Raw genomic sequence first — 18,187 nt, forward strand, 5'->3', positions numbered from 1 at the left:
AATAAAAAAAAATCCATACACAGTATTGTCTAACAGTATATTGTGTACAACACTCTGAAAAAGGGAATTACTGTATGTTCAGGACTTAAAATTGTGTATCTTCACCTCAATGAGCCGCCTTTTACTCAAAATTACTCAGACTCTTCAGTTAATGATCATATATTTGGCCCCACATGCATGAGTACCTTTAGTTCTGTCACATAAAACCAAACTAAATATGCAGTTTTTGTTTTTTTTTTAGTAGATGAAATATTCAGTTAGCTGACTGACTTAGTTTTAACCCATGATACTAAAGAAGTGTTTGGTTTTATTATGATATGACGATGATATTTTCATCACTCATCAGAAACTGTTATAAAATAGTGAAAATCGCTTCCTCTGAGTTTAAAATGACATCGTCTATCATGATACAATGAGAGAAAAACTACCTATATTTGTGACTTAGAGCTGCTTATTAATATTTCTGTCGGTCAATGAATCGATTAGTCACAGAGGCCTTGAAGTTGAATTAAAATATATATATATATTCATTTAGCAGCGCCATGTCTGAATGTACCTTCCCTCTCCACAATGAAACAGATGTAGCTCGATCGCGTTTAGCCCCGCCTCTGACTGACCATAAATGGAGAACATCCTCATTCCTATGTCGGGGGGGGGCGTGGCTTCGACGCCACCTGTTTCTGAATGGGCCGTGGGCGCGTGCTCTGTGAGCCGGTGGAGTAAAGTGGGAAAGCGGAGTCAGAGCCGGACGGACGGAGCGGAGCGGAGGAGACAGGCTCCGGGGGCACAAAAACCGACGCTGTCTTTGTGTTTCGATTTGAAAGGAGAAAAAGTCCCGTGGCGACATGGAGCTCCGTCGAGTCCACCTGTTTTTGTTTTTATTTATTCGCCAAGTATTCATCAGCCTCCAGTCCAAAGAACGTGAGTATCCGGCGCAGACAGACTTCACCGCAGCTCCTGAGTCAGGAGGTCGGAATCTGAGCGGCTGTGTACTTTTACTTCTGAATCCACTCCTCTGGCTTTGTTCAGCTAAAACTCTCACGAAGGACTTTCTGCTGTGTTTTTTCTAGACAATGTGTTTGGTTTTACATTTTAGACTTTATCATACAATTTAAAAAGATGTAAGTGATCTTAAAAATCGGATTAGTCATTTTAGCGTCTCATAACTCTTATTCTCCTCAAAATGAACAGTTGATTTGTAATTTCTCGCATTTGTCGGCTCACAGGAGAAATGGGGCACCTGTGAAATGTTTAAACATGTCAGCCCTTTGGTCTCACTTGTGGCGCAGAGTCATGTATTCCTCTCGTCATGGCCATTTACTTGCCCACGCCTTTCTCATACATTATTGGTCCTGTGTGCTGGACCTGGAGGACACGGTCCATGAAGCCCTGAATCGGACCGACATGCTTGATTAAATTGTCAAAGCATGGCATGTGCCCCCCATAAAGCTGTTGGCCCCTGAGATCAAGGCAGAGGACTTAATCCTATAGTCAAATCATAGTTCTTTGTATTTAATTGACATCCAATTAAACACAAATGTATACTCTGTCTGTGAATTACAGACATTATAAGCTAATTAGATCTTTAAATTACTGTTGGCTTTCTGTAATAGCTGAATTTGTATTGCGTGAGAGATTTTATTTGCGACATCAGGTGTCCCTTGTCAATCCTGGGCTTGGTATAACTGTGTTATATGTTTGTTTGTTTTTGTTTGTCACTGTAGAAGTTTTGCTGGACATGAGATCTTCAGGATCAGAGTTGGGGTGGTTGACGTTGCCATATGAGAACGGAGTGAGTATTTATACCTCAACAGGCATTTTTAAGACTTCAGGTTCAAGTTGTTAAACTGTTCCTCTCTATATGACACCAAATAAATAAACGGCAGCTGAAGATCGGGCTCCATGATAGTTTTAATCCTTTTTAGCAACAATAAGGAAGGCCCCTTTGTGCTCATTCACTCCAGTGAAAAAGCTCTCTGGGACACATGGAATGATTGGCAGCTAGATGAGGTTTGGCAGAACTCATCTGGTCTTGTGTTAAATGCTACTCTTTCATAAAGAACTTATGAATGCTGTTAAAATGTCACGGACAGACCCAAATTTACAGTACTAAAGTACATTTTACAAAATCTAATCAGGTTGTTTTCATTCCCCAAGAAAACCCTAAAACTACCATTTGAGCTGTTCCTCCACGTCATTCTTCTTGAACTTAGAGATTACAGTACCAGGATGATCTGTACAGTGGGAAGACATGAGTAAAAGAAAAAGAGTGGTCCGTGTGTGGAGAACCATCCCTCTATCTATAGTTCAGTGGCTTTCCATCTAAAAAAAGCATCAGGACATGGGCACTTCCACTGTGCGGGCTATGTTTCTTGTGTGACTGTTCTCAAAGATCTGAAGATACTCATTTTATCAGATGGGATTTCCGCATGTCTGTCAATCTTTGCTTTGTTCTGATCCAGCTTTCTCACACGTTTAAAGTGTAGTTAAATTTGTCTCTACAGATCTTAATTTGCAATAAGTAGTTGTTCAGAAAACGTATTTATATAGAAGTTGGAGAGTAATTACAAGTGACTTGCTAAAGAGGATATGTGTCCAACAATGAAAATTACAGACTTAAATAAACTACTATGTACCTTAAAGTGCTGCTCCGATTGAATAGAATCAGTGTAACTTTTCTTGGACTAGTAATAATGTAATTTTGAAAGATATCTATTTATTTTGCATCCCTTTTTTTGGAAGTGTTAAAGTAACGTAGAGTTAATTTAATCCCTGAAATACGCCAGCACTTCTTACATATGAGGTGTTAAAATTTTAATCTTAAACATAGTCTTTCAAGCTTTCTGCTTGTCATTACTTCTCCCTTTTAAAACGTCTTAATTGCTACCAATTGTGCTACTGAGCCTTTGCACAGTTTTTTATAAAGCTAATTTAACTGTTATGACATTTTTGTTGGTATCCTGCAGTAGCATTTGCTGGGTTTATGTGTGTCTCACACACATGCACCCCTGTGCGTTAATGGAAAACCACACACGTTGTGAGTGCAGCACATGTTCAGGCCAGTAATCTTAATTTGTGGAGAAAAAAAAATCTCCAGCTCACTTCTGCTCTTTATGAGCTTCTCACTCAGCATGAAAGAAAAGGTGTCTCATCAGTAAAACTGGCTGTAAGAACAAAGACTATGAACCCTGTACTTACTTGAGGTTTTTTTTTTTTTTTCTTCTCTTACATTTTTGCAGTTTGGTTACAGCAATTTTTGCCCCTTAAACTGATCCCTCTCCTCTCTCTCTCCATCCTGCAGTGGGAGATAGTCCAAACAGTGGTGAATGGCTCCCTTTTCTACACCTACAGCGTTTGTAGCATAGACTCTAATGAGCAGGATAACTGGTTACGCACAACATTCATTCAGCGGCGACCAGGCACATCGCGTGTCTCTGTGGAGCTTCAGTTTGTTGTACGAGACTGCAACACATTTGATGGCGCCTCTGTTTCCTGCAAAGAAACATTCAACCTTTTCATCTCTGAGGCTGACGCTGATGTGGGAACCAACTTCCGTAAAGGGCAGTTCCGTAAAGTGGCCACCATCGCTCCTGATGATGTCACGCAGGGCCGTGTGCTGAAGGTCAACACCGAGACGAGGACCGTTGGGCCTCTGTCCAGGAAGGGCTTCTACCTGGCTTTTCAGGACATGGGCGCCTGCGTGGCACTGCTCTCAGTCAGAGTTTACTACAAGACATGCCCCTCCACAGTTCAGAGCTTGGCATCCTTCCCGGAGACGGTGGCAGATACTCTCAGGCAGGTGGAGGGAGCCTGTGTGGAGAACGCAGTCAGCCAGGCCACCCCACGCATCTACTGCACAGCTGATGGTGAATGGGTGGTTCCTGTGGGTCAGTGCCAATGTCTTTCCGGCTACGAAACCACTGGAGACTCCTGCCAAGGTAAGCACTGCCCGAAATATGCTGTGGACTCGATTGAGACATGTCTATGTGGGTTGTAGTAAATTACACCTCCAGCCACTCTTGTGGAAAGGTATGAAAAATGAACACATTGGAATGATAATTGTGTCTGTGCTTAAAAAAAAGAAAGAAAAGAAAAAAAAAAAGCACTACACAGCACATCTGTCTTGGACTGGGTGCAGGAAGAGGGAGGAAACAGGAAAGGTGTCTAAACCTGCCGGCTTTGTTTAGATTTTGAGCCACAGATTGCTCCATATGACAAAAAAAAAAACAAAACAGACATTTCAACAGATTCTCATCAGACTGACATCATCTCCTCACCTGTCGGCCAATAGCACATTCCTTCCACTGTCTTTCTCTCAGGACTCACAAATGGGGCCGGGCTAACACATTTTTATGGACAGGCCAATAGCTTGAAGTGATAATGTACAGTACAAAAAGCTCTCAAGTCTTTGTGGACTTTGAGATTATTGTGCGTTTGTAGTGTGGAACTGGTACGCTTGTAGCTGAGCTTATTGGTGTGCTAATTTAATTTGAATATGAAGATGTGTTGAGACAAACTATTAACTCACAATTCACTCCTTAAAGGGCTAAGGAAAAAAAAAAAAAAAAACACGACACAAAAATCAAAATAAGCAAACAACAACAACACAAAAAGCCCACACACAGATATGTATCAGTAAGGGACATATTTAAAGCATTCACGCAGAATGTGCTCACACAGTGTGGAAGTTGGCATTCTGGGGTGTGGTGTGTTGAACTGTCTGGAGGAAACGTGGGAGGAGAGATGGTACAGAGAGAGGAGGAAGGAGGGAGGAAGGGCACAGTATGCTGCGGGGATTTCTGAAAGGAATTCTTTCACCCTCACGTCACCTACAGCACCGATTGACTAAAGGAAGGGCCGTGTGAATGTGTCAAAATGACTATCTTGAGTTGTGCGTCTTCTCCTCACAAGTATTTGTTTTGTGTCAGTTGCCAAGGTGACGGAAACCACAGATTATAGGGAAGAGGCCGACACACCTATTGGAGGTTATACTGACTCACGTTGTGGTTTATGACTCCTGATTGTTCGAGTCACCTTGACTGGGAAAATTTGGTCTCTTCAAGCAGCCTGTTCCTCACAGATGGGCATGTTACACTACCAGCTAGAAGAATTAAGCAATTGGCAGTTGGGTGATTGAAACGAAACAACTTTGTTGAGGTGTGATTCATCGTGAGCCTTTTTTTTTTTTTTTTTTTTTTTTGTGCCAGAAACTCCCCAAAATTGTTCTAATTTTTCAAATGTTAAGATTTGCGAGCCTTCTAGGTCTTACATCACTAAAAATGTTCATTAACATTGAATATTTTTGAGTGTTTGACTTTTGGTTGGCCAAGACACAACATTTTATATTTCCTTATATAACTTCAATTTTCTTATGAGATTGTTGAAATGTAGTCAGACCAAGTGAGGAAGTCAAGGCATCCAATCTTTTAGGCTCTGAGGTTTCCGACGTCTCGGACCATTCTGAGGCAAGCACCTGAAACGGATGTTGGCAGGCTGTTGTTGAGAGGAAGACAGGATACACTGAACTAGAAAAAAATGTGATACCATAGTCAGGAGGATGACCTGTGTATTAGGATGCAGGAAACAGGTTTTATTGTGTAAGTAAAACACAGGGTTGGACCTTCTCCCAGCCAACTCTCTAATGTAAAACCATAAAACCATAGCCTTATTCCCATTTTCAAGTAGGCTGTAGAAAGTGATATCCTGAGGGGCTCGCGGCCTCCAAGTGAATTCCACTGAAGAGCCCAACTGTTGTGGGAAAAAGGAAGTAAAATGAGATGAGTAGGAATGCTGACTGACACAAATAAGCAGGTTGTCCTTGGTTGGAGTCAGAGGGTGGGGAGTGAGCCAACAGTTGGTGCATAAGGCTGGTTAGTTTCGTGGCTGCTTAGTTAGGTGTGGAGTGTAATTTAGTCAAGAGGATTAGTGGAGCAACAGGACAGCTGTTAGCCAATGACATGCCCCACTTCGCCTCCCTTTGCTCTTTCATCCGGTTGTTAACACACACAACGAGCTCCCTAATCCATGTTCCCACTCATTAGAACAATGGGCCGGCACAAAGAGCAGAAAACAGATTCAATTAACAGATGCACCGGTGCGGAACATAAGTCCTTTTCACATGTGTGTTGTAATCAAAAGAGAGCGTAGAACAATATCTTTCCATCAACAAGTGAAATAAAAGTTTTCACATCAGATTCAAAACGATATTCCAAAATTTTTCAACTTAGCAAAGTTTGATCATTAAAAAACAAAAAGAAAAAAAGTAGTGATGACACTTTGTCATAGCCAAAATGTAGTTACCAATGTTTGTTTCCATGCTTCATTCACATGCTGCCAACTATGAGCTCTATAATAAGTAATGCAAGATATTTAAGGCACCACTCTGTCCACTCTCCGAGACAATAGATGAATAGGCCTGGAGTTTCTTTTGCTACGTGACAGAGGTCCTGCTGCTCTAGCTCAAGATGAAATGGGCTGGCCCCTCTTTCTTATGCGAGAGGACCTCAGCTACACCCACTCTGTCGCCGAGTGACTCCCTAGAGGGAACTTCTGTTGGTGCACCACCGTTACCCCCATCCCCCATCCACCCATCTATTCATCTCTATCCCTTGTACTCAACTTCAACCTGCTGCTTCTCCTCTGCTGCAGCAATACTCAAGAGTGCAAAGGTCCTTCTGCCTTGGTGGTGAAGTAACGCGACCACGTCTTCAATCCAAGGTTCACTCGACCTCTTTTCTTGGCCACCAGCATAGGGGCCACATGAAAGGCTGCTCCCCAGAGAGACAGCAGAATGAAAGCAGGGACAGGAGTGCTTTCATAAGATCCACTCTTTTTTAAAGTTTTTTTTTTTTTCCTCTTTTTTTCTGTGCTCTTGATCACCTCAGAGAAATATGTGCATCTTTTTCCAAAAACACATTGAAAATCATAACTCTTTGCAGTGGCTTTTCCTCTTTCCTGTTTCTCTTGTCCATACTACAAAATTTGCGACTGGTGTCAGGGGGTTAGCGGAAGGAAGGAAGGAAGGAAAAAAGGGAGGAAACATCAGTCTCACACTGACTTTCAGCTCTTGTTGTCTTTTTCTGTGCAGTCTGCGTTCATTAACCTCCCATGCCCTGGAAGGCTGCTTATCTGAGAGCTAAAATGTCCATTGCAGCGCTCCATCCAGTGTCCAAGGTGCCATTTCCTTTGGCAAAAACAGAAATATTATCTGGCAGAGAATATGAGCTGGGAGTTCACAGGGGAAAGGCAGATCAAATCACCTGATTGATTTAATGCAATGCTGCCATCCGGTTGACAGTGGCAGTGTGACCTGAGATCAGGTCCCCAGGCAAAAAAGGCGAGTGGAGACAGATTGTCAGGGAAATCCCTTTTCATTCCGCTGGATACAAAGACTCAGTGATTATAGGTTACTCATAACAAATGCTTCCTGTTGGGTGTTAAGAGCTGGTATTACAGAGACAGCTTCATTGTTTGAATTTTGATCATTCATTCCTTCCTGTGTTTGTCTGTTACACAGTTATACCAATATGTCATGTGGAAACTGAAACACACCTTGTTTCTCTCTCACAGAATGCAAGCCAGGTTACTTCAAGCCATCTGTATCAAACGATTTCTGTCAGGTTTGTCCTGATAACACCAAGCCCTCTGCAGCTGGCGCCAGTGAATGTGAATGTGAGGAAGGTTTCTTCCGCTCCCCTTCTGACCCACCAAAAGCTCCCTGCTCTGGTAACAGCCCCATTCGGACAACTTACTGAAAAGTCAACTTTTATACTCATGAAAGGCAGTTGAAGGGCCCATCTAACTGTTCTTTCATCCACTTCCTTCCTTTAGAGCCACCCAGCGCCCCTCGTGATCTAACCTCCACCACCCTGTCTGCAGACAGCAGGTTGCAGCTGTCTTGGAGTCCACCGCTGGTGACTGGGGGCCGCAGTGACCTCACCTACAGTGTTGTGTGTGAGAACTGTGACGGAACCTTGTGCGTCCCCTGTAGTGAGAGGATCCATTTTGAGCCAAGCGCTACAAAACTGGAGGAAACCACAGTAACTGTTATTGACTTGGATTCCCATCTGAATTACACATTTACTGTGGAGGCACACAGCGGAGTGTCCATGTACAGCACCGAGAGGCCCGTAGCGATGATCACCACTGCCCTGGACTATACCGGTGAGCATGGTTGATTGTAAAGAAGCAAATGAAGCATTAAAAAAAAAAAAGACATGAATATCTTTTCTGTTTTATGTGATCTCACTGATAAGTAATAAAGCATTAAACCTTCTCTTTGCCACAAACTGAATTTGCACATTTGAAAAAGATAAACTCCAACTACAGAAATCTAATCTTATGTCTATTTGGGATTAGCGCTAAATAAGATTACTATCAGTAAGAAACGGACACAGGGCATATGAATCCACTACTGCCCTTAAATATGTTTTACAGCTGGAATGCATCATTCATGTAGGTGTCTTATGAAAGTTCATGTTACACTTGTCGGTGAAACCTCCTCCAGACAGAAGAGCTTACTACCCAAAGAGGAATTAATTCTGACCCACAGAATCCCAAAGGCTTTCATTTCCAAATGTTCCTTGCATAGGCTGCAATTAGTCACTAACCATTATTTTGCTTTCTGCTGCTCACCGACTGCCAGATCCCCCCAAGGTGAGGTTGATCCGACTGGATGATCACAGCCCCACCAGTCTGTCTCTGTCCTGGACTCTGTCTCGCAGACCTCCAGCCCACATCAGTCACCGCTATGAGCTTATGTATCGGAAAAAAGTAAGACAGAGTGCTCTGCACTCATTTGTCTTTTTCTTCCATTGTTCAAACCTTTGAAAAGGTTTTCTGGTCAAGGTATAAACTATTATCTATCTATCGTATATTTATGTACTTTCAATTTACTTCTTCCAGGATGACGATGGCGAGCGCACCGTAACCAGCTACACAGTGGTGATTTCGGAGAAAACCTCGGCCCAGGTTAGCGACCTGAACCCAGACACTACTTACATGTTCAGGGTCCAGGTACTGAGTCCTGAAGGCAACCCCAGCAGCTACAGCGCCGAGTATGAGTTTCGTACTTCACCATTAGGTAATGGCAACCTTATCTAATCTATAATCTCCTGAATTGGGCACAGATTCTCAAATGTCACTGGGTATAAACTTCTGTTTAATGTGCTTTGAGTTGAAATATTTTTCTGTACTTTTTCAGCTGAGTCTCAAACCCAGAACAACTCCACCATGGTGATGGTGGCTGTAGTTGGAGTAGCAATTATTCTGCTCGTGGTGGTGGCCGTTCTCCTGCTGCGTAGAAGGTTGTTACCAGTGCTCTACATATATTCACACTCAACGCCTGTGTCATTCAGCTAAATGCCATCTACAAACATGCAGACTGTGTGATTACATGCCACAAGCTCAAGTAAATTAAGGGCACTCTGGCCTGGAGGCTTAAGGGCATTTATGAGTAATAGCCAGTGTTGTTATTGAATACAGTTTTGGCTTTTTTGAGCCAGAATGGACCTACAATTACTAAAAAACCAGTCTATATTCTGTTTAGTCCTTAAGTGACCATTCTTGTTTTCTTCTCAGGAGACTGAGCTCTCGTGGCAGGGGAGGACCAGAGGATCCCTACTTTTCAACAGGTAAAAAAAATTACACACACACATAATAATTCAGTGTTTTTGTTGATGAAAGGGTATTGAGCCTAATATTTTGGTCATTGTTTCCCCCTCAGATCAGCTCAAGCCTCTGAAGACATACGTTGATCCACACATGTATGAAGACCCGAACATAGCCATCCAAAAGTTTGTCTCAGAAATTGACCCGAATGCTATCAGCAAACAGAAAGTCATTGGCGTTGGTAAGTGCTTTAAGAATTCATCTTCTATGTAATAAAATCCCAAAGTGCTTGGGTATCTGAAATTATGTCTCGCTGTCTTCTGATCAGGAGAGTTTGGGGAGGTGTTTCGAGGCGTGATGAGGACTCCTGGGAGAGCAGAGGTTGCTGTCGCAATCAAGACCCTGAAGCCAGGTTACTCCGAGAAACAGAGACAGGACTTCTTAAGCGAGGCGAGCATCATGGGCCAGTTCTCTCACCCGAATATCATCCGCCTGGAGGGAGTAGTCACCAAATGTGAGTTGGGACCCTCATATATATATATATATATATATATATATATATATATATATATGTGTATATATGTGTATATATGTGTATATGAAAGAAAAAAAATCTACATATACATATAAAAAAATATAAAAAAATCTACATATATTTTTTGTTTAAATTTTCAGTCAAACATGCCATGATAGTGACGGAATACATGGAGAACGGAGCGCTAGACACATATCTGAAGGTACGTTCATATTATTCTGACCGTTACATGACTTCACATACATCAATAAAATATGAGACAAAGTTTTGAACTATATTTATTTTTCCCTTTAGGACCGAGATGGAGAGATTCTTTCGTATCAGTTGGTGGGAATGCTGCGTGGAATAGCTGCTGGCATGAAATACCTCTCTGACATGAATTATGTCCACCGTGACCTGGCAGCAAGAAATGTTCTGGTACACAGCAACCTGGAGTGTAAAGTGTCTGATTTTGGTCTATCACGCGTGCTAGAGGACGACGCAGAGGGCACCTACACAACCCGAGTAGGTCCAACAGCTACAGAAAATAACCCCTTTCCCCCCCCCCCCCTAGTAACCAATGTTAGCCTGTTGATGATATTTTTACTCTCAAGTGCCCAATCTAAATTGTTGGTCTGTCAGCACTGTGTGTTTCCAGTCCTTTCATGACTTGTTCATTTATTTTGTCTGTCAGGGAGGTAAAATTCCCATCCGCTGGACTGCCCCTGAGGCCATTGCTTACAGGAAATTCACCTCAGCCAGCGATGTGTGGAGTTTTGGTATTGTCATGTGGGAAGTCATGGCATTTGGAGAACGGCCCTACTGGGACATGAGTAACCATGAGGTACATTTCATCTGTCAGATCTTCTTTCCAAGTCATATATTTGAAATGAGGAATTGTTTGGTCCTGTGCAGGTCAAACTTTAATCCACATTACCACTGAGACTCCGTGCAGAGTAGGTGGTGACTGAAATTTGACTGATCTCCTGTAGTTTCCCACCATCATCTTTCAAATTACCTGCTAACAATAACATACAAATGCAGCACTTTCTTGGACCGCTGCCTATCCAAACACTTTGTCTTTCACTTCAGTAATAATTATGCTTTCACTGCACTGCCTTCACTCTGTCCTAATGTTCTTCCTCAGGTCATGAAGGCTATCAATGAAGCCTTCAGGCTTCCTGCTCCGATGGACTGCCCATCAGCCATCTATCAGCTCATGCTCCAGTGTTGGCAACACGACCGCTCCAAACGACCTCGATTCTCAGACATTGTCAACATTTTGGACAAACTGCTCAGAAGTCCAGAGTCTCTGAAAACTATAGCTGACTTTGATCCACGGTATGAACACAATTTCTTATTGATGTTTACATTTTGGGAACAAACTCTATCATGTCCGCTTAATATGGAGAATAAGTCTATCAATAAATCCTCATCCTATGGAGGATTTTAACATTACAACAACATTACTGTCTGTAACCCCACATTGTACATTGTTGTACCAATCGCTGTTATTAGTCTTGGTACTTGCCATTAGAAATTATTGAAAAAAAAAAAAAAATTCTGTAACAGTTTGAGCTGCAGTATTATCAGCAAGCAGTTGACAGTAGCAGTAAATGGTAAATTTTACATTGTTTGTTGCAGCGTGTCCATCCGCCTGCCGAGCACCAGCGGCTGTGACGGCACCATGTTCAGGTCAGTGCCTGAGTGGCTGGAATCCATCAAAATGAGCCAGTACAGTGAAAGCTTCAGTCGCGCAGGGATCACGACCATGGAGCAAGTGCTCGCCTTGAGGCATGAGTAAGTGCACATATGGCACAGGTGCAGCTGCACTGATGTATCTGGCATCAGGCCACGTTTTGTAGCAACACAGAGAATGTACTGAGCTCTCCACTTGAACATTTGTTATCCTGTTCGTGATGCAGGAATATCCTACTGTCATTCCTCCCATTCTTTACTGCTATTACGTTCACAGCAGTGGTTCCAGCCTTTTAACACTGTCACTTGTGTTTGTCTTCATACAAGCAAACAGTCAATTCAACTGTGTGCCCATTATTTTATATCGCTGTTTCAAATCTTACTTCTTTATCTTTGTTGTACCAGCCAAACCATTTAGGGAGCCACTTGCGTTATGAGCTACTTACAAGTACACAGACAGAGTCCATGTTGTTTTTAGCACTCAAATAAGTGTCGTTTATGTTTTCCCGACAGAGACATCAGGAATATTGGAGTGCGGCTGCCCGGTCACATGAAGAGGATAGTCTACAGCATTCTGGGCCTGAAAGACGAGACCAGCTCTCTCAGCGTGTTTGCAGTGTGATCTAAGCATTCCTCCAAATCAAAGAGCACTGACCGACCATGTCATTTCACTCACAGAGTTAGAGGACTCAAGTGGGGGCCACGAAACCGAGCTACTCTCCCTGATTCTTGTTTCTGTGGCACAGAGTGGCATGACTGAAGAGGACCCTTCAAGCTCCTCAGAAAGGACTGAGATTGAAAACACTTATGTACTTTATAACAGAAGAGGAATAATTTATCTTTATAAAAATGTTTTATATTTTCAACATAAACAAGTTATGTGATGTAGTAAAAAAAACAAAACAATGTGAGAGTGCTTGGTTTTGTACTTACACAATGACTGATATATATACAAGGCTCTTCCTGATTAAGGGCTTTTTCTTCCAAGCGCTCACTTTATCCTGCCTGTTTCTGGATCCTTCAGTTTGTTTTGCTACAGTTCTTGAGATCAATGAGACTTGCTTATACATTTGGAATAATTTTTCCTCTCAGGGCAAATGATTACACATTCTTATGTTTTGTAGTTAGTCTCTGTATCATGATGAGTTTTCCTTCAAACATTTGTTTACACCATGTCTTAATTCAACTGTCCATTTTTATTTAATATTTATTTTTATTTTCTATTTATGTCATTTGTTACATGAGAAACAACTCTGATCTGGCCCATGTTTGCCAGACTGCTTGTTGTGTTTAAATAAAATCAATGTTGCCTGTGACTGGGTCACGTTGCTATAATCAACAGTTGTCTACGTATATTTGTAATTTTTATTTTTTTGGCCAGGCTAGCAATGTTGCTGCATAAATGGCACTGTTTGTTAGTCATTTAGCAGTGAAATATCATAACGATTAGATAGATTGCCATGGAACTGCTAACATATATTTTGTGGTGCCAAAAGGCTGAAGCTGATTTTGAACAGTAAACTACTTCAACTAATGCTGGATGGATGGTGAACTTCACCGCCACAGATAAGCAGTAGAAGAGGAATTAATTAACAATCATTCATAATCATCATAACTCATTTTAATTTCTCCAGTAGGCAACAAAACACACACACCAAGGTAAGATGATAACTATGACAACAACACTGATAATCTGAACAGAAAGGTCATACTGTACCAATTTTAAAAATTTAGAGCATTTAGTGCCTAAATAGCCTTCAATATATAGACAGCATTTCATGCAGTTACATAGCTAAATTAAAAAATAACGACCTTTTCTCCTACACCAGCCACAAACAACGTTTTTTTGCTCACAACTGTATTAACCTTTCTGTCACAAGTTGACAAATACCTTTATTGTGACACTGCCCTGTGGCTAACTACTACATTAGTTTACCCAGTCTGCTGGGAATCTAAAACAAATGTTGCCTCTAAATGGTTTTCTTTCCTTTGTGCTCAGCAGCACAGCCTAACACATCTTGTTTTGGTGACGCCTGTTGTCCAGATGGAGTTGATTAACCTCGGTGACTTTGCCAAGGTGGAGCAGAATGTCACGCTTACACACAAATGTGCTCCATCAACTCACTGCCACTCAGACATATTAAATTATGTGTAAGGTTTTCACCAGAAATTTGTGGGTACAGTGTCATTTTGGAAAAACTGTCAGCTTGTACAGCCTTAAAATTTGTCTGCATTGAGTGTAAATTTTGTCAAAAAGCCATTGTGTTGTGCCCTACTGTTGTATTTTTTGGTTTGAAGTTGACAGTGAAAGCTCACTTGATATCACACTTTATAAATATAGCTTATTCCTTCATACCCAACACCAACACACAAAGGCTCTTTCTCCAGGGTGTGGCAAGAAATTTTGGACCCTTAACAGTCAAACAGTTCTAACACAATAAATAACTGAGACCTGTGTCATGTTCCAGTCCACATGAATCATCCAGGGATAACCACATCCACCCGCACCCTGTGGCACCCATGAGCTCCTGGTAGCCTATAAAAGACTCAAGTTAAAGTCACACGCTTATCAGAGACCAGAAAGAATTTGCTAGATTAGAATGGCGTCACCTGGATTGTAACCTGGATCAACAAAGAGACATTTCACTTCCTCAGCCTGTATGGAGCCACCAGAGATTGGCTCTGAAGATTCAGAATCAAAACCTCAGATGAACACCAAAGAACACAAATTTACAGGTCAGCTCAGACAGATTGACACAGATATATGATTTTAAAAAGAAGTAGTCAATAAGGGCTCAAAAATTTGCTTATTTCAGTACAGTAGGCAACTTAATCAGCCAAAATTTCAAGATCTCACTTTGACTTTTTGCAGGACATTCATATCCTACAGGGAAGATCCAGGTGTTTGGAGCCATATTCCAGTTCACAGTTGATGTGAGCGAATTTCCCCCAGAGGATGTTATCATCACAACCTCCAACAACCTGATAGAGGTCCATGCTGAGAAGGCGAGTTCTCTCTCTCTCTCTCTAATTTAAAGTATAGGGAGTATGAATAAGAGACTGCAGACTGTTATACACAACCTGCAATGTGTGACAAGATTTAAACAAATAATATCAAGGTAATAAAATGGGTTAATGAATGACATTACAGAACTTCTGCCAGTTTAAAATCAGGGGTGGACAGTAACAAAGTAAATTTACTTGACTGCTGTATTTAAGTACAGTTTTTGAGTATCTGTACTTTAATTTTCACTTCACTACATTTGATGGACAAATATTGTACATTTTACTCCGCTACATTTCTATTGATGGTCTTGTTACTCGCTAAATTTGTGCTAGTCTGACACGCACATCTCTGTGCATGTTCCAGGTAAGAATATGGCCACGATGTATAATCCTCATCCGACCTGGATTATTTCTCCATAACGATCGGCTCCTTCTTCATTGTACATCGTGTCCGTATTATTATCTGAACACGCATTAGCTTGTATCCAGAGTTTGGATGTCTTCTGTGGACATCACTGACAACAACAAGGTCCAACTCCTCTTCAGTCACAGCTGAATACAGGTCTGTCTGTCTGCCTGCACAAAATAACATTAACAACGAGTAATGTCCCGGTCCTTGTGTGTGTTGTTGTATCTGAAGCAGTGGAGTACTACTTCTGTATTTGCGCCCAATATCTTTGTCGGAAAGTGCGGAAATAACGGCAACAACTTAAATAAATCACCCCCCCCCCGCCGGACCCGTCTGCAGCTGCAGCCCTCTCCTCTCTGTCTCTTCCTTTCTGATGGAGCTACCAAACTCACCTGTTTCTGTCAAAGATAACGTTTAGTGTCGGGCTTTAATACAAGCTAGGCTAATGGACGTTAGCATTAGAGCTGGCTAGTTAGCTATCATTACAAGCTAACTGCGCTGTTTCTCACCTTGGTCTACATTTCTCATCCCAGCTTCAACGTCAGCACCTTTTAAAAATATTTGTTTTGAAAATGTCTTAACCCTTTATTTTCTTATTCTTCTTTCTTTTCCTTTCTGATCACCGGACTGATGCTGACCGGACATTTTCCTACCGAACTACAGACAACAGAAAACAGCCTAGCATAGCAACAGTAACCAAGGGGGGCGGGGCTTAGCGAAGGCTTGGTGGCCAAACCATTTGTTTGGGGGGGGAATAAATCCATGAAGCACTGCAACAGGACCATGAAATAATTAATTAAATTAATTAAATAAAAATCAATAATTAATTAAATTGTAAAATAATAAAAAAAAATTTTTTTACATTTAATGAACAGGCATATTAAATTATGTCCCTCTTTCCTCCATAAATAAGTCATCTCAGTGGGTGATTTGTTCTGTTTTTTCCTGGTCTGATCTAGTCTCCGGAGGGGTGCCATGACCGGTCTAGTCTAGGTCCTGGGGAACCTAATGTCTTGCATTAGCCCAGTCCATTACTCATAACCAATTAAACTGGTTCAGCTGCCTACACTGGAAATCAAACCACGTCTCTCTAGTCTGGTCTGGTGTCTTTACCATCTGTCTACTGTCCGCTTCTCTTTGCTGTAGCCCACTTCACCAACTGACCATCCGCCCCTACCAGGAACTGAACCCCACCCTCCTTTTTGCGGGGCGGCAGCGCTAACCACTACCACTAAGTTTAAATGGGAGGGGGGGAAAAAAAAAATAAAATAAAAAATCGGTAGATCAACATCCTCCATCTGTATTTTTCCTTTACATTCTGAACTGGGAAACAGATTTTTTTTTTTTTTATATGATATACATGACATGCATCACTCACACAACAGACAGACAATAAGACACACAGAGACATGCTGCCTCACCTTTACACTGCAATGTGCTTTACTTCCCCACATGACTGACACACAGCTCGTTTTTGTAGAGATTAGATGATGAAAGGTTTACAAACACAAAACAGGCTCAGCAATGGAGGAACTATATTAAAATGTGTGTTGATACTTGTGGCACATGAGGTATTGTGCTAAAACAGCTGTTTAATATCCACACAGCTCCACTTTAGGGGATCTGCCCTGAGTCTCACATTCACTTGTCCCATGGCTGCTGCACAGTGTGTGGCTTTGTGGGTAATGTGTGACGTAGTCAGCACGTAGCCATGTTGTGTTGTGTGTTTGTATCTCTCTCCGGTGAATGGTGTGAGAAGTAACGCCAGCTGTAGCTGCTGTAAGCTTTATAGTCAGTGTGATGAAACTCAAGTACTGTGTTGTGATGTTGAAGGAAGAAAAGAGCTGAATAAAGCCGGTCCATGTGTTCAGGTACTTCATCTCTCCTCTTCCGTGTGTGCGAGTTACCATGGTTACCAGCATCCACAAGCCAAGCTAAAATGAAACACTACACTAGCATAAGCTGAGCTAGCTAAAGTGCGGAGCTGCGATTCTAACTCACTAATTCTCGCCTCCATTTTTGCCGTCATCCTGCATCTATGACAAGAAGTACAATCATAAAAGGAGGCAGAGGAGGAACTAGACATGGAGCACACAGGACAGTTTATTAATCAAGGTGAATAGTAGAGACAGCAACACGAGGTAACACACAGCAAACCATCAGAGACCGGACCCCCACAGACCTCCCAGAGTTTGAGACTGTGTTCATTGTGTCCATATAAAATATGTTTTGTACAGACAAGAGATGAGACCAGAGACCGGACCTCTCCCGAAACCGGTTCTTTAACTGAAGGTATTTTTGAGCTATAAACATGTCTGTAGCAAAATCACATCAGTGTATTGTATAATGACAATAAAGCTGCTTTCCATTCCTGCATTTCCTGAGGTATTTTTTTTTATACTTTTGTACTTTTACTTAAGTAATGTTTTGATTAAGCTAGTTTTAATTGTATTGGACTAGTATTTGACAAGGAGTATCTGTACTTTTACTCAAGTAGTGAAGTTGTGTACTCTGTCCACCTCTGTTTAAAATCGTTTTTTCATGCACAGGATCTACTGGGAGCAGTGCAGATTGTACAGTCAGTCTGGGTAAAGTGACAAAACCCTTTCCTGGTTTCACACCTTAATTCTTTATGCTCTGTGTTTCTGTCATGCAGCTGGGAGAGGACGGCACAGTGACAAATACTTTCTCCCACCGATGTGAACTGCCATCAGACGTGGACCCCATGTCTGTGAACACGTCCATGGAGAACTGTGGTGTCCTGACTGTCAGAGCCCACAGACTATTTTAGTCCTTCGTCTCTCTCTGTGCTCTGTGCATACCGTCATAACAAACATGTTCTATTTTGCTTTGTTGAACTCCTTCAGACATGATCTCAGCACTGAGGTACTCAGTGAAAGCTATGAAGCTCCTGAGTGTGGCGCCCTCCAGCGGTCGGCTGAAGAACCACA

General features: G+C 41.9%; 2 protein-coding genes across 2 annotated transcripts; both read left to right on the top strand.

Annotated features, from left to right (window-relative positions):
* Nucleotides 1–732: 732 nt before the first annotated feature.
* epha2a (eph receptor A2 a) lies at nt 733–13,162 on the top strand. Its single transcript, XM_029501475.1, has 17 exons — nt 733–921; nt 1,725–1,792; nt 3,302–3,938; nt 7,570–7,725; nt 7,831–8,163; nt 8,645–8,772; nt 8,905–9,082; nt 9,203–9,305; nt 9,580–9,632; nt 9,725–9,850; nt 9,938–10,123; nt 10,285–10,346; nt 10,439–10,648; nt 10,818–10,967; nt 11,271–11,464; nt 11,768–11,923; nt 12,335–13,162. The coding sequence occupies exons 1-17, from the start codon at nt 846–848 to the stop codon at nt 12,441–12,443; spliced, it is 2,925 nt and encodes a 974-aa protein (XP_029357335.1). The 5' UTR covers nt 733–845; the 3' UTR covers nt 12,444–13,162.
* Nucleotides 13,163–14,481: 1,319 nt separating this feature from the next.
* On the top strand, nt 14,482–18,027 carry LOC115044067 (heat shock protein beta-7-like). The gene is made up of 3 exons (XM_029502899.1): nt 14,482–14,557; nt 14,694–14,827; nt 17,893–18,027. Exons 1-3 carry the CDS (start codon nt 14,482–14,484, stop codon nt 18,025–18,027), a joined length of 345 nt encoding a protein of 114 aa, XP_029358759.1.
* The last annotated feature ends 160 nt before the right edge of the window (nt 18,028–18,187 follow it).

Source organism: Echeneis naucrates, chromosome 5 (assembly GCF_900963305.1).
Source record: "Echeneis naucrates chromosome 5, fEcheNa1.1, whole genome shotgun sequence".
In the NCBI taxonomy this organism is placed as follows: domain Eukaryota; kingdom Metazoa; phylum Chordata; class Actinopteri; order Carangiformes; family Echeneidae; genus Echeneis; species Echeneis naucrates.